Here is a 15,538-nt window from a genome sequence, read left to right as displayed (position 1 = left end):
CCCGCCACACTGCCTCTTGTCGCCTCCTTCTGGGCTGCGGCTTGCCTGGTTAGCTGAGGGGTGGGGAGGCAGGGTGCCAGATAGCGCCCTTCGGGCTGGGGGAAGGGGCTCCTGCACGAGGCAGACCCTTTTAAAAGGCTGCGAGGGCACTAATTTAAGTAAGAGCTTTGCTTGGCTCCTCTTCCTGAGTGTTAGTGGGGCTCAGCCTTCCCAGGGACAGGCTTAGGAAGAAGCAAGCGCTTATGAAAATGGTCTGGAGAAAATGAGGTGATGTCCAGGTATCGGTCAGGGCGCTCTCATCCTGATCAGTCTGGTTGCACACACTGAAGCCCACAAGCCTATGGCACGGCCTGAAAAAATTAGAAAATGCTATTCAGAAGATTAGAAAAGATTCTTGGTGTGGACAGTGAAAATGCTTACCCACTCTTGCAGAATACAGAATATATCTGAGGTTTTGACTGTTGAGGTTACAGAGAATAAAATATTTGTCATTGTTACAGTTTATGGATAATGAATTGCGGTAGCAGTGGGTGGATCTATGTTGAGTTTATACTTTTGTGCAGTAAAGCTACCTTGGTTAAAAGGAGAAGACATTTATTGCAGAGTATCAGTCTGGAAATACCCTATCACTGGTTTATTTTATTTAAACATTTATACTTTCTTTCTTTCCCCAAAATATTTTTGCATCACCTAGAATGACAAAAGTGGATATCAAGAATTACCTTGAAAAAATATACAATGTGCCGGTAGCTGCTGTGAGGACCAGGATACAGTATGGTAAGTGTAGCTGAGGAATCCAAAGGGATGAATACATCATCCCTGTGCAGCCAGAATAGACTTTTGCTCTCAAAAGGTCCATTAGATTTCAACAGACTTTGATTCCAGGTGCTTAGCTGGTCACATCTATCAGCTTAGTTGTTTATTTGTCCCTTCAAATGAATATGCACCACTTCATATTTGAATGCTTTAATTAGATTATGACAGAAGTTTAGTTTTAAAAAGAAAAATCTGAATTTAAGAAGCCTTATCATCTTGACAGTTATCTAGCTTGTGCTGCATGCTTTTGTAGTGGGTATTGTTGCTCCATGAAGACCAGTGGGTGTCTCACTTCAGAGGGAACAGCTTCATGTGTTTTAATAAAATTAGTAATTAAATCTAATTTCAGCCAAAGCCTTTTAAAAAAATACGGGAGTTAAAATTACCTGGCATGCATGCAGAGGAGGTGTTGTGGTCTAACAAAAGGCAAAGTTTGTAGAGCAAATTAAAATATTCTGTTAGACCAGTAGATAATGTCAGAAAAGCATCTTGACAAATTTTAAATTTTTCATCACCTGTTGTTACCACATTTCTGCTACAGGCTTGTATGCTTCCACTCATGGTGTTTCTCCCTGTGCCAACCCTACAAAAAAAGAAAAACCCACCAAAAACGCAACATAAAAAACCCACGAGAAAACGAAAAAATGTTGCTAGTTTAAGTTATGCTGAGCTCTGTCTTGGAGCAGAGGGACCCACCTCTTAACTGAAATAAGCTAAATTTATGTAAGGTCACCTTATATATGAATGCTTCCTTCCCCAGAGCTTCTTTGACTGCAGTTTGGATGGAGTGCAAAGTTAGGAATATAATTTTCATGTTATTTACCTTTTTGGTCACCAGACAGTGCATTAATCAAATAGAGAGTGACTTGTTGGCTAGGATGTCTTTGATGGCTGGGTTTGTTTTTTTTTTCATGCAGTGACTCTAGCAAAGGAATTGATTGATGTGTTTATAATGGTGAGGGTAGGGATGATTTTCAAAAAGGTATAGGAAAAATTGCTGTCATAGTGAAAAATGGTGAATGAAAGAAAAAGCTTCAAAAGAAGGTTGTAACACTGAGAACCTACAAAAGAAGAAAAAGAAAACAGAAGGATCATCTGTAATGTGCTTATGTGAAAAATAGGATTAAATAGTGTCTTAAATACCAAACATGCAATTCCAAACAGCACTGAAAAATATTCATGCTTATCCTTAAAACCATTTTGTCCCCCACTGCTAATGGAAGTGATGGTAGAATAAAAGGGAAAGAAGAGGAAAGGGGGTTAGAATGTCTAATAATTTGAGAGCTTTAATGTCTGCCTAACACGCAGGGAATAAATTCTAACTTCCCACTCAGTTGTGACCAGTGTACTTGCAGAAGGTTGAGGTGCTTTGGGTTTTTTGGATGTGGAGTGTAATTTCCTGGTGTATAAACAGTAGATCCAGCTCATTAGCTGGGTAGTAAAAATTGACAAGTTTGAAGCTGTTTAGTGGTCACTTCCTCCTTGTCTTCCTGAAGCTGTTGATGTTGAGAGGATGGTTTATCAATCCTGCTCCCCTTCTCGGGAGACTAATCTCCTTTCTTCTTTGCAAGCTTTGTGTGTGAGGTGAAGGCACAGTGGCTGTCAGCAGCCTTGGTTGGTCATGCCACGGTTCTCTACTTGTAAACGAGGAGAGTAGTGTCTACCAATTTCAGAACATTTTAGTAATTGTGATACTGTGTTGGAACTGAGGAAAGAATATTCATTCCTCTTAATGATAAATCAGAACTAGTGAAGTCTGTCCCTTCAGCTTGGCCTTGCTTTGGGGAACTTGGAAGTCCTGGGAAGTAAAAGGTGGGACTCTCTTCATTTCTGCAGGTGCAAACAACAAGAGGAATCACAAGAATCAGAGAGTGAAGAAGCCAGATTACAAAGTCGCCTATGTACAGCTGGTGAGTTAATGTGGATGCTTGTGGGGAAAGAGAAAGGGACTGTCAACCAGCCAAGCTAGAAGTAACGTTCAGTGAATTGTCCGGTTGGCTGAATATTTCTGCCAATCCTCTAATAATGACATTTTCTTTAATAGGTTCCAGAATGTGTAAAGTGATCTAAATGACTTAGTCTAAAAATCAAATTCAAACAAATGGTTAGTTTTCAAGTCCCATATTTGTCTGAGGTCTGTATGTAAGTTACGTTCTGATGTCATATGGCGCTGCTTTGCCAGTGAGTTTCATGCTGACCCTGTACTCTGTGTGCTGGAAGGTTCACGACTTGTGTGGTTGATTGCTGAAATGTCCAGTAAGTGAAAGAATATATTGTAAGGGTAGGCAGCTTCTTATTAAAGCTTTTTGGATTTCAGAGAAGACTAAGGCATATTCCTTGGAGAGCATTTAGTCACGTCTAACAAGCACGCTTTGTGGCTAAAACTGGGTTCTGAAACGTATGTTGGTTGCCCAGTGGAAAAGGAGCTTCATGTTCTGATGAATTTCTTTCTTAACAGGAGCATATTATAGTTGGGACTTCTTTTGGGCTTACCTGTCTCTATGTAAAAGCGAAATGCAACCAGTGACAGGAAACCCCTTCACATACCAAAATTACATTAAAGGAATGCTATTTATGGTTGTAAAACCATAAGCTCAAAATTGCTGTTGGCAGCACAACCTCAGAGTTACTCCATCCTGGGACAAGGATTCAGTGTGGGGGGAACACTGCGATCTTAAAGGCTGTGTAAGACTTCATACAGACTTCAGGTCAAACTAAAGAGGCACAGACAATGGGAAATCTGATGGTTTTTTAATTTTTCAAAGTTTACATGTGCTGAGAGGTTTTTCCCTAAGCCCCTTCTGGGAATGGGAGTGGAAAGAAAAGTGAGGAGAGTATGTTTTTCTAGACAGCCCTTATCTTTAAAAGAACAGTATAAAGTCCAATGTTAATAGAAAGTAAAAGAGTTGTATTTAGATGAGGACTAACCTTGATTTACTGTGCTGAAGTTAAAGGCAACCTCGTCTCCATGAGGATTTTGCATTATGATGGCTAAAAAACACATTCCTTTTTCAAGGAAGAGTCTCTGCTTTGGTGGGCAAATTCTCCCTCCTGGATTGTCTGTGCTAGGTTTTTGTCTGCGAGAGAGCAGGTATGAATGATTCATTAAGAACACAGCTGAGGAATTGAATCCCAGGAGTGATGTTCTATCTTTTAAGTTGCTTTCTGAGTGTTGTTCCTCAGAAGGTAATTGCAAGCATTTTCCATCGTCACGGCCTCTTGCTTGTGACTCCTTTGCTTTTAGAGACTCGTTTCCCAAGATTGAAGCAGACATGGATCTTGGTGAACTGTGGTCAGTTCTCAAATTTTATTTCACTGTAATTAATGCAGTCTTGTTTCTTTCATCTGCTGAGTTGAGAAGGAGGTAGTTTGCAACCTGTAGATACTTGGGGCTGAGGGGGGAGGAAGGAGTGCAAAGCAAAATGCTGTTCTGTGGAGCAAGCCACTCATTTAAGGCAGTGCCTTTGTGCATTTATTTCACATCAAACCTCTGGACCTAAAGTAGTTGCTATTACCTTAAGGGCAGCTCCATGGTGGAGAGGAGAATTACCCAGATTAGCTTGGTACTGGAGGCAGTTGGACAGCAGTAACTCTGGTTGTTCCTCCAGCCTCTCATTTTGTCTGCTGGCCAAATTAGCCTGCACAGGGCCCTGTGGTACTGTGGCTGAGGACTGCTTTCGGTACATGGAACAGCAAGCATCCTGTACTGTGTTGTCCTATATTATAGTATCATGAAAAGTTTTTAAAGAATGCTATGTTTTCCATCTGACCCATAAACGGGGTCAGGGGGCCAGCTTTTAGTGTTGTGCTTCATCCCAAGTGAGGGAATCCTGACGGTTTACTAAACTCCTGCAGTGAAGCTTGGTCTGTAAATTTTTGCCTCACCTCATTCCTAGTCTCTTTGCTCTCTTTTTTTTCTGTTGGTGTCTGTGAATTCCTTTAATATTTAGGTTTCTCTGTGTTTGTTTTTTCTTTCTCCTTTTCCTTTTGTTCATTGCTTTTCATCGTTAGATCTGGTGTGGACAGTGAGCTCCCAGCTTTGTGTTCACACGAGCTTTAAACAGTGGGTGAGGCCAGAAACCCAGTGTCATTTCTGAAACTGAAGGTTTTGCCTTCATTCTCATTCATGATGTGATTCAGGCCGTGACAGGCCCCATGCAGTCCATTGTTAATATCTGCCTAATTTAGGAAAGTCTTTGGTAACCACTGTAAAATCCTTATTTTCATGAGAATTAGTTTGCATCTGCCATGAGTCAGAGTGGCTGGGCTTTCCCACCATTTTTACCAGCTGTGTTTTCTCTCATTAATCCAGTTTCAAGTTAAAACTGCTTATGACTGGAAAAATAAGCGTGTGTTTTTGCAAGGTCTCGGGTTGATCTTTCTATTGCCCACTAGGTGGAAGTATTGCTCTTTCCAGCATGACTTGGTAGCAGCTGTGGTGCGGTTTACCTGAATGAAATTGAGTATATTCTCATGATCAGTTATGCTTCCCTGCTTCATAAAACATCACCTTATGTGTCTCAGCACAACATGCATGTCCATTAAATTACTGCAAGTGTCTCAAAGGTGGAAGGTGTGTGAAGTCATAGTCAACTTACCCTTAGGTGTCAGATTAGTGCCCCAGCTGTTCCACATGTAAGAATTGTTGCCCTTTCTTTTCCAAATACTATTTCTTGGAGATTCAGAGCTGTTTACTTTATTCTCAGGCAGTAACTGGACAAATACATGATCTGTCCAAGCATAATATTTTCACACTAAAAAAATACCTCAAATCATAGAAGGCTGTGGATCAACAATATCTTGCCATTCCAGAGCCTGCTTGCCTTTTTTCCCCTTTTGGAATGTGGTGAGAAAGGTTTACGTTAGCGACTTCAGGCCCTGGGTATCAAATGCCACGTTTTTTACACAGTTTTATTTTTTTAGTTAAAAAACAAGCTATGTATCTTTGCAGAGTAGTTAAATGAATGTAATACAGCAACCTTTCTCATTACTCCAATACAGTTATAATTATCCCAATGTTATTTTAAAAAAAAAAAAAAAAAAAGAAAAGAAAGCCAGTGGGAAACTTGACAGTTGCATCAACATCAGGGAAACTGAAAAAACTAACAACATCCCCTCCTCCTCCTTCACTGTTCTCACTGGTTTAGCTCAACAGGTGTTAGCACCCGTGGGAGCACAACTGTAGACAAGCCTCTGGAATCCAGACCTATTTTTAATTAAACCTGTTTTGAGAAATCTAATGGAGATGGCTGTAAAAAGGAGTCTGACCTTGTCAACATTAGGACTAACACCTATTTAGCTGTGTGAATGATGGCACCGGTGGGAACATTTTTGCAAATGGTTTCTTCTCAAACCCTGTTTAGAGTGTCTGGTACATTCATAGTAATTAACTCATTTACACATCAGATGTGACAGCACTTTTCTTTTGACATGTAGCGAATTCAGAGGAAACTTGGATGCTCTGTATTCTGTGTTATTCCTGTGTGGATTTTTGAAGTTGCTTTCCATGCTGTTTTGCCATACGCTTTAACATCAGATGTTACCGCTGCAACAGTAGGAGAATGGCTTGAATGCACTGAATTATTAAAGTTATCTGCATTTGCTGCTACTGCTGGACCGAATCCCACGCTGTTGGGAGTCCAACATTTTTTTAGTTAACGATACTATCAACATCACTTTTCTCCTAATTCTGAAGGACAGTAGTAAGTGCTTCAATTATCTAAATAATCAGAAGATCTCACAGTTGTTTACATGGTCAGTGTTTGCTGCGTCATTCCTGCATAATGATATCTGTGCTGACCTTCCATTCCTAAACTTTTCAAGGGACGAAAAGGTCAGAGAAGTATAAGTGAGTTTGTGCCGGATAATCCTTCCAGCAATTTTCTGCCATGAGGCTCAGCAGTGGAAAGGCTAACACTTGACTTCATAGGCCTAATTATGGTCACTTAACCTCTCATTAAAATGAATGGAGGCAATTTGTACAACTCAATGTGATAACTCCTTCTACACACTCAGAGAACAAGGTGTGTTTTCAGCCTTTCTAATGAAAAATGCTTGAAATCTAAGAGCAAAATACATGTTTGATGCATAGGTCAATTTTTATCTTGAATGATGTTAGCATTTAATAAATTAATCCTTGTAAGACCTTGTATATAAATCAGTTTTACATTTGAGTAATGCTGAAGCGAGGATTAGAGTTGTGCAGGAATAGAAGCTTAATGGCTCCCATTTTTGTAATCTAAACACTGGACCACACATCTCACTTGTACATAATCTTAGAATTTGTAGGAAAAAGGGAGGTCTCTGGGAAGACCCCAAATTGAAAATAGCAATGCGTAAAATTGCCTTTATTTTTTAGGTGTTTTAATACCACCTCTCTGACTTGCTTTGTTTGGTTTTTTTTTTCTTTTTTCTTTTTTTTTTTTAAACATTACAAGGGCTCATTTAGATACAAGAGCATGTGGTGATTGAGATTATCCTGACAAGTTCCTGAGTATCGGTGTATCACCTCACATTGGTGAAAAAGTTCTTTTGCTGGTAGTGCAACATCCAGTTCCACGACAGACTAAATTATCTGAGCAAAATGATTTTTTTTTGCCTGTGTCTGTCTTTTTTTACAGAATCGATAGGATGAGGGGAAAGTTGCGCCAGGGCAGGTTTAGGTTGGACTTTAGGAAAAATTTTTTCACTGAAGGGGTTGTCAAGCATTGGAACAGGCTGCCCAGGGAAGTGGTCAAGTCCCCATCCCTGGAGGTATTTAAAAGATGGGCAGACGAGGTGCTTAGGAACATGGTTTAGTGGTGGGATGGCAGGGTTAGGTTAACGGTTGGACTTGATGATCTTAAAAGGTCTTTTCCAACCCAAACGATTCTATGATTCTTTTAGCATATCTGTGTCAGGTGGGAGGGTTTTCTTTTCTCACTCTTTCTCTGTGCTTCTAACGGAGCAATTGCACTGACAGAAGTTCTAAAGGAGGGCCAAGCCCTAGCCTTTCAATAATTCAGCAATTAAAAGGATAACCTTGGTTAAATGGCTTGGAAAAGGTAAAACAATGAACAAATGCAACGTTTAGGAATAAGCCAAAATTTTGCTTTCTGTTTGAGTATGCCAGCATTTCATTTTCTAGCAGTTTGCAAACCAGGTAAAACCCTGTTGAACTTGGTAGAAATTTAGTTGTATGCTTTATTTCAGTTAGGATTTCATTCTGAGGATGCATTTATCATATGGTTGTCAAATGGTTGCTGTATAGAGGGGAAAACTTTCGCAAAGGAAAAGTGTAAGTAAAAGCAGCACTACGTCAAGGAATGACAATCCCTCCATTCCTTTGGTAGGCATTTTTTTGAGAAGGTGGCATATGAGCTTGAACCTTAGTAGCCTCTGGCATCGTGCAGAAGATGCACTGAGTGTAAATATGCCTGGACAGACTCACAATCCTTTATGTAAGTTGATGCCTTTTGGTATTTTTGAAATTTTGAAACACCCAAGATACAGGCTTCTTCTGAAAAGTAGCTACTGAGCATGCACAACAGCTATTTTTCATACAGCTTTCATCACTTCAGAGTCTGAGTGCAGTATTACTGCATAGTATTGTTACTTAAGATTTATCAACCTTCAGTTCTCAGGGTGTAATATCTTGGCTGTTTCAAATTGTGTCTGGCTGCCAGCCAAAATCAGAATTTCTTCACAAAACAAGAGCTGGAAAGAGCCAACTTGTCTGTGCTGATTTTGATTTATTAAAAGACTCCAGATACAGATTGACATTTTCAGCTCAATATTTGACTTTCACCAGCCTTGAAATGAGAACTGTGAGCACTTTGATAAACAGCTGAAAGGTTTGTCTGGTTTTTCTACAGCCTCTGTGCATATCTTTTTTTGGTTTTTTCCCCTCTTTTTAAAATAGTAACTGTTTTGCAATGCTTAGTGAATTACCATGGATGTTGTTAGTATGCTTTAGGGACAGCTTTCCTTCATTCTCCAATAAGGGAAGTGCATTGGTGCTGGAAGCATACCAGAATGGAAGTGCTGCATAACAAGAACAGTCCCTTACTACACTGTTACCAATATAAATAGTTCTCAAATTTTCAGTGTAGGTGGTATGCCTACCATGTTAGCCTGAATTGTTTTCTGACTTGTTTAACTAAAATGGCTTCCTCTCCAGGGCAGACGAGTCCTTAGAATCAGCCCCATTTGTTCTGTAGGTACCATGGGGCTGAGTGACCTGCCCATAGTGCCGTTAAAATGCAGTCATTTTTTGCAATATAAACAAATTCTTTTCCAGATGCTTCAGTGTGCTAAAATCTTAGGCGGCACTTGGCCTCAAAGGTGCTTGCTGCTGATCCTACTACAGGAGGAGTTTCAGTAGGCTACAGTTTTGGGATTGCTCAAGGACATTGATAAAGCCAGTTTCTGTGCCTTGAAATGGAACTATGCTTTAATTGTTATAGGACAGCTCTTAAAAGCATGCCTGTTGGAAATGTAAAGGTACAAAAGAGTTGAAATCCCAGAGTGTACGCTGTGGAAAGGAAAACCTTGATTTGTTCCAGTTGATCTTATCCAGGCTAGAATTGAGGACAGAGCAATGTACACAGCAGCTCCCTTGTTGTTTTTGTAGTACGGTCAGGCTCTTAGGAAACCCCCAAGAAGTATGCACTACAAAAACAACCGGAGCATTGCTGGGTATGAGTTGATATTTCCTAGATTCTAGTCTGGATAAGCTCAACTGGGATAAGTCATGTTTTTTCTTTACAAAGTATATGCTTGAGGTTTAAATTCTTTCACACCTGTAAATTACCAGGTTGAGTGTATATGGCTAAATGAAACACAGCACACATTCAGCTGGGTCAGGGCATGGTGATGATTTTTTTGGATTTAATTATGTCACATTTCTGATCCCAAAATGTAGTATAGGTAGGAGTGTTGTGGAAGGCTCCTTTCATGTCCTTTGTGGAACCATTTCGTAACTGTTCCTCTTGTTTGATTATATTTATTGCACAAATGTAAAGAATGGCTAATATGAAAAAAAAACCAACCTGTTTTCATCTGACGCAATTAAATGCTTTTGTTGAGATTTCTGTGTGCGGTATTCTGCCAAAGAAGTTAACGTATGGTAAGGTTTCTAAGTATTTTGGAGAGTAATTTTAGAGTTACGAGCTATCAGTTATGAGTTTTATTATGTAAAGTCCCATGTGGAATGGAAGGGCTGATATTGTTGAGTTTAATGAAGTTGTGCTTAGTGCAAACACCACTAAAAAGTAAGTAGACAATGTTAATGGGATAGAACATTTCCACAGAATAACGGTTTCCTGCTGTTAGATAAAAACCAGAAACCAAGCAAATATTTATTTTCCAAGTGGGAGACATAGATCTGATGATGATGTTTCACTAAAATGAGTTGTCTGTTAGGCAGAATGACTGATGCAGATGTAATCACTTCAATCTCATCAGTGATGTCTTAGATAGATTGTTCCCACTGTAAATGTTTTACACTGTAGTCTTTATTCCTGTTGATAAGAGACCTCTAATATCTGTTATTCCGTATTCACACTTTACACCCTACAATAACATCTGCTAGGACTGTTCTCTCTTATCCTTAGCTGAGATCTAAACAATTATAACCACTACCCGTATCCAGAGTGTTAATATAATGAATGCCTGCTCCACCATGTATTTCCCAAATGGTGTTACTTTAACAAAATCACTTATTTTGCTCATCTTGCTTTTACTGTATGACTCATACAACATCTCTGAGCTGGTTCAAAGTCTTTGAAGAAGTGTCCATCTCCTGATCATTCATCTGCAAAAAAAGATGTCAGTGCCTTAATTAGTACACAAAAGAGGAGAGGTTGAAAGTTAGCTTTCTGGGGGGAGAGGGCTATATGTGTATCTTGGGGAGAGGGGTGGAAAGAGATCTTGGGAGGTAAGAGGTACCATTTTGCACTAGCTGAAACTTCAGGGTGGTCTTTCATTGTAAGTATATGCATCATAGCTACTGCAGAAAGGCTGGAATGTCTCTCTGACCATTTGTTTTCTCTTTAGGGCCAAGGACAAACCTTTCAGTTTCCCAACCTATTTCCAGAGAAAGAACAAGACACAGAAACTGACTCTTTTGATGACTTCAAGAATAAATATATGGAGAGAGAGAAGCAGAGGCAGAAAGGTGACCCCAGACGAGGTGGAGTCCCCGACTGGTTTGGACTTTGATGCAACAAGCCAGCTGCCTTTCTTTAGGCTCAGAGGGATTTTGATCAGCAGAACTTGCACTCTTCCCTTCTTGTAATGATCAAATGTTTATTCTTGAGCAGCCCTTGCTAGCGTGTCTTTTTTTCCTGGCTGTTTGTGCACGACTACAACAAAATGGCCCTAAAGAAATAAAAAGGTAAAATAAATCTGACTGCATCAGGTCTTTCCTGTGAACTTGCGGGCTATTTCTAAAATGTGGAATTGCTTGTTGTTGTTTCTGACTATGAGAGTGTCCTTGTGCTTACCTTCTTCCTGCTTCTATGGATTGTTTTGAGTAGAAGCAGGAGGCATTTCATTTCCCAGGGTAAGTGTAGTTTGCATTGAATGGAATGTGTAAAAGTCAAGATAGGTCAGTCGGAGGCGGACATGAAGGTGTAGATAACTAGATTATAGGCTCAGGACATTAGGGTTCCCTTATTGTCGGTTATGGTGTCCTACAATCCTGTGAATTGCCTTCCTTGCAAAATTACTCCCCCTCCCTTTCCTGGAGATGTGTGTGTGATCTGATTACACTCCTTTGTTAATGGTTGTGTGGCATTTTGGAGACGGGGGTTCATTGGATAGGCTTGTGACCTTGATCCCCAGAAGCATCAAGGAACGGACAGAGGTGTTGCAAAGTCTCTGCTTGCTGTTGCACAGCGCAGGTAGTTGCCTTCTGTGGCCAGCCTTCCCTAGGAATGTTTACTGGCATGGCTGTGCTAGTATTCCTTCCCCTGTCCACAGCTACCTTGCAGCGCTGGCAAGAGTCCTGTGTGGACACAGTTGTACTGGCATAGAAATGCTGCTGCCAGTATAGGCTGTTTTGTGCTCAGGACTAATAAAAAGACTCTTTTTAATTTTTCTGGTGCAACTTCCCCTACTTCCAAGTTGATGATGCCAGGGCAGTGGTAGAAATTTTCTAGGCCTTCAGGGCTGCCACGTTCAGGCTTTTCATTTCTTGGCTCTGCGGCTGTTTCTCCTTGCTTTGATGGAGGATATTTCCTCTTTTCCTTTGTCAAGTAATGTGCTCTGCTGGTGTGTCAGAAACAGCAGGGGAAAAGGAGGACTAGGAAGGACTTCACCACAGATAGACAAGGATGTGTTTCTGCAGGCCATTGGCTATCACACCAGCACATGCAGGGTTAAGCATATGGCTAACGTTCCCGGCTTTTGAATTCTGCCACTTGGAGCAATTGGCAGGGTAGTGAATGAGCCCATGCCTTGCACGCTTCTACCCGGGTGCTCTCCTTTATTGTTCTGCATCTGAACTTCTTGTTTGGACAGCTAGCAAGATGTTTACAAGGAAACAGCTGTTCCCCAGAGAGGCAATCCAAATAGGATTTTACGCACCCCCTTCTGTTCATTAGTCGCCTCTTTCCCCCTGCTACTTCCCTTCTGCACGACAGTCCATCTCCTTCTGTGGTTTGTTGCTTACAACCCCAGTGACTCTCCCACCCCCCTCTTTGTCCATTTTCCAAGGGGGATCATGCGTGATGATCTAAGTTAGCTGGTGCTTAAACAGAGAGATGCTCTCAGAGAGGAGGGAGATAAGGGAGGATTTGCTACTCCCAGCCTGCCAGCAGAGTTACAATAGTAGATGTGGAAAAATACTGAGTTCACTGAAAACAGTTCTTATGTTTGGCATATCTGCAAAGCCAACACTTCCAGAGTTTTGTAGTGACATGTGAAACTCCAGGTTAAATCAGGAGCTGGCCTGCAGTTTTAAAGTAGGATGATTGAATTTGTCAGATGCAAGGGTCTCTCCTCTTGCTGTACACAGCCTCCCCACCACCCCCTCCTTTTTTTAATGTATTTTTTACTGGGGCTGTTTCTCAAACTCCCAGCTCAGTGTGGAGCTGATCCATGTCGGGGCTGGGGCTCTGTTCCTACAGTATAATGTTACGGAGTTTGCTATTTTTTCTTCACTTTCCTTTGTGGTTCCCTCCAATATAGGTAACTCCATCTTCTTCACCATGGTGAAGATAAAATGAAAAGAATTCATCTAGTGCTGCTATATATCTTCCTAATTGGTTGGTCAGCCTTGAGCAAGCAAACAGTCAGGTATGTGATAGTTCTGGATAAATGAGGCTATATTCCATGCGTTAGGTGTAACAGCAAGAGATATATTAACCATCAGCCTCTCTGCCTTCCGTGTTACGGTCTTTGGGAGAGGTTGGAGTCACCAGCTTCTGTACTGGCATTGAGGACTCAAGCTGAGGAGTTTATTTGCAGTCCCAAATATGCCCTAGGCTCAGTGAGTATCAAAAGCCCCTGGGTAGGGCTGCCATATTTTGCTACTCTGTGATTTCTCTGTGGGTGATTAATTTCCAGCTGAATGTTCAAGACAGGTTTCTGTCTGGAGTGGCACAAAAAGGAAGACATGAAGAGGCGAGTATACCTGTATCTATATGAAGTTGCTGCAACCAAATTCTGGCAGATACCCAAGCTGCTCAATGTTACCCACTACCTCTAAAATAGTATCCCTGTGAAATTAAGGTAAGATTAAAAAAAGAAAACTAAAAGCCCCTGCCCCACCATTATTTTGCTTTAAAGCTCCTGATTGCCACGGAAGTGGGATTAAAAAGATGTAGAGTCTTTCCCAGTCCCATGTTGGCCAGCGTTTCTGAGGAAGTGCCAGTGCTTAATATGATCTGGTGCTTCACAAATCCCATCCCCCAAACTGTACAGGCTAGAAGATAATGGAGATGATATTTGAATATGAAGGCAGAGATTATGTCATGTACCAGAGATAAGTACAGAACATGAGTGGTGAAACTGGGACAAGGACTCAGAGTTATGTAGTTTTGTTACTAAACTGTGCTCCTTCCAGCACATCCTGATATTTATTTTGTGTGATGCAAGGGATTGGCAGATCCTATGAGGTCACATCTAGCCCTGCTATCAGAGGTGTTGAGGTGTCCTTGGCTATGTCAGCAGCCATACCTGTGGGCCAAGGAGTTGGATATATGTGTGAATAACTTCTCCAAGGACAAAACTAATGACTTGGTTGAAGAGGCTGATGTTCGCTGTGGTGCAGGAGAAGCCACGTCCCGCACTTGGCGTGCAGAGCTCTGCAGCTGCTGTCTTCTCTGACGTGCAGGGGAGACGTTGAACGCAGTTTCTTTCTCCTCTGAACGTGTGCAACCCCCCGAAGAGAGTAATGTGCTGGAACAGTCAGTGGATGCGCAATTGACTGCGTCAGCCGCTCTGGTGGAGAAAAGCATCCGGCTACGATGAGCTTTGTCCCAGCAACACCAGTATACTTCACAGGGAGTGCGCAATTGCTTTTTTGTTTGCTTGTATTTATTCTTTTTTAAGACAAGCCAGAACAGAATTGGAGAGACATGGACAGTGGCTTTCCTAACATTACAGCTTTGAGATGAGTTTTGTGCTGTAAGTCATACTCCGTTGGGTACTAGGAACAAGTTCCTTGTTGGTTGAAGTGGATCACAGAAGAACATGTGGGTGTCTGCGGGTGAAAAAATGACCGTGTCTTGTAACCACTTGTCACCTGAGCCTTGCTTCATGACCTCAGAGAACGCAAATGTTGGTCTTCACAGTTACCTTGAGGTAGGAAGGCATATAGTTCAGCTCAGCTGGTGAGTGGTTAGATGCAAAGCTGCGGTAGGTCAAAGATTGCCTGCAGATCAGTGGCCAGTTTTATGGTCCTGTGCATCATTCCTTGTTTGTCAGTCTACTGCTGGTTAAGAGAAGAAAAAAAGCTAATTAAAATAAATGATAGGAAAGAAGTAGGTACAAACTTGTGGTGGATTCCAGAAAAGGCATGTTCTAATCCATTTCACAAATACTCCTGCTCTGTGCAAAGGAAAGCCAGGAGGAAAATTTTGCTTTATATAAGGCCATCTTGCTGTGGAAAATGTCTTCATGGCTGGGGAGTTCCGCGTTGTCCCATTATATCAAAGTTGGGGTTCTTTTTCAGGAAAATTATTTTACTTATTTGAATTTTCAGGTTACAGGGCAGACTATTGCTTCTTCAGCTCTGGCGTGTTTGTGGAACGGCTTGCAGAGAGCGGTAAGGGTTGGACAGAGGATGTCTGCTTAGTGTGTGAAACAGGGCAAGGTACACAAAGCAAGCACTATTTTTGCTAGGAGGACTGAAAGCTGTAAAACCGTTATCTTAACAATGCTGCTTTCTCCTGAAGTAGAGTTCAAGGGCTGCTCAGAGTCCAATTTAAAACAGTTGTCTGAGAATGGCTTTCCAGGGTGGCTTATATGCCAAGGCTCATAGGTACCACAGCTAAAAAGGAACATTGTGATAATCCCTTTTGACCTCCTGAATAACACAGGCCATAAAATTTCATGCCGTAGTTTCTGTGCGTAGTCCAGAAGCTTGCGGTTGAGTGTTACCTGGAATGGATTTCAAGGCTTGAACTTGACAAGCGTTGCAGGATGAAGTAAGTTTACTTGAATAAGCTGGGCCCAAACAGCCTGAAAGTCAGCAACACTTTGTCATCTGTCCTGTGAATTTCTTAAAGTGGTTGTA

General features: G+C 41.3%; 1 protein-coding gene across 1 annotated transcript in view; it reads left to right on the top strand.

Annotated features, from left to right (window-relative positions):
* The window catches only part of MRPL23 (mitochondrial ribosomal protein L23), a 19,518-nt gene continuing 3,980 nt past the window's right edge, over nucleotides 1-15,538 (top strand). Inside the window, exons 1-7 of the mRNA XM_009637285.2 lie at nucleotides 1-48; nucleotides 695-777; nucleotides 2,653-2,726; nucleotides 10,852-11,191; nucleotides 12,988-13,288; nucleotides 13,383-13,530; nucleotides 15,005-15,067. Coding sequence (XP_009635580.1) covers nucleotides 696-777; nucleotides 2,653-2,726; nucleotides 10,852-11,016 — 321 coding nt within the window. The 5' untranslated portion in view covers nucleotides 1-48; nucleotide 695 and the 3' untranslated portion in view covers nucleotides 11,017-11,191; nucleotides 12,988-13,288; nucleotides 13,383-13,530; nucleotides 15,005-15,067. The remainder of the gene's footprint in view (nucleotides 49-694; nucleotides 778-2,652; nucleotides 2,727-10,851; nucleotides 11,192-12,987; nucleotides 13,289-13,382; nucleotides 13,531-15,004; nucleotides 15,068-15,538) is intronic.

Source organism: Egretta garzetta, unplaced genomic scaffold (assembly GCF_000687185.1).
Source record: "Egretta garzetta isolate BGI_Z169 unplaced genomic scaffold, ASM68718v1 scaffold44, whole genome shotgun sequence".
In the NCBI taxonomy this organism is placed as follows: Eukaryota; Metazoa; Chordata; class Aves; order Pelecaniformes; family Ardeidae; genus Egretta; species Egretta garzetta.
This window is presented reverse-complemented; position numbering and strand designations above follow the sequence as displayed.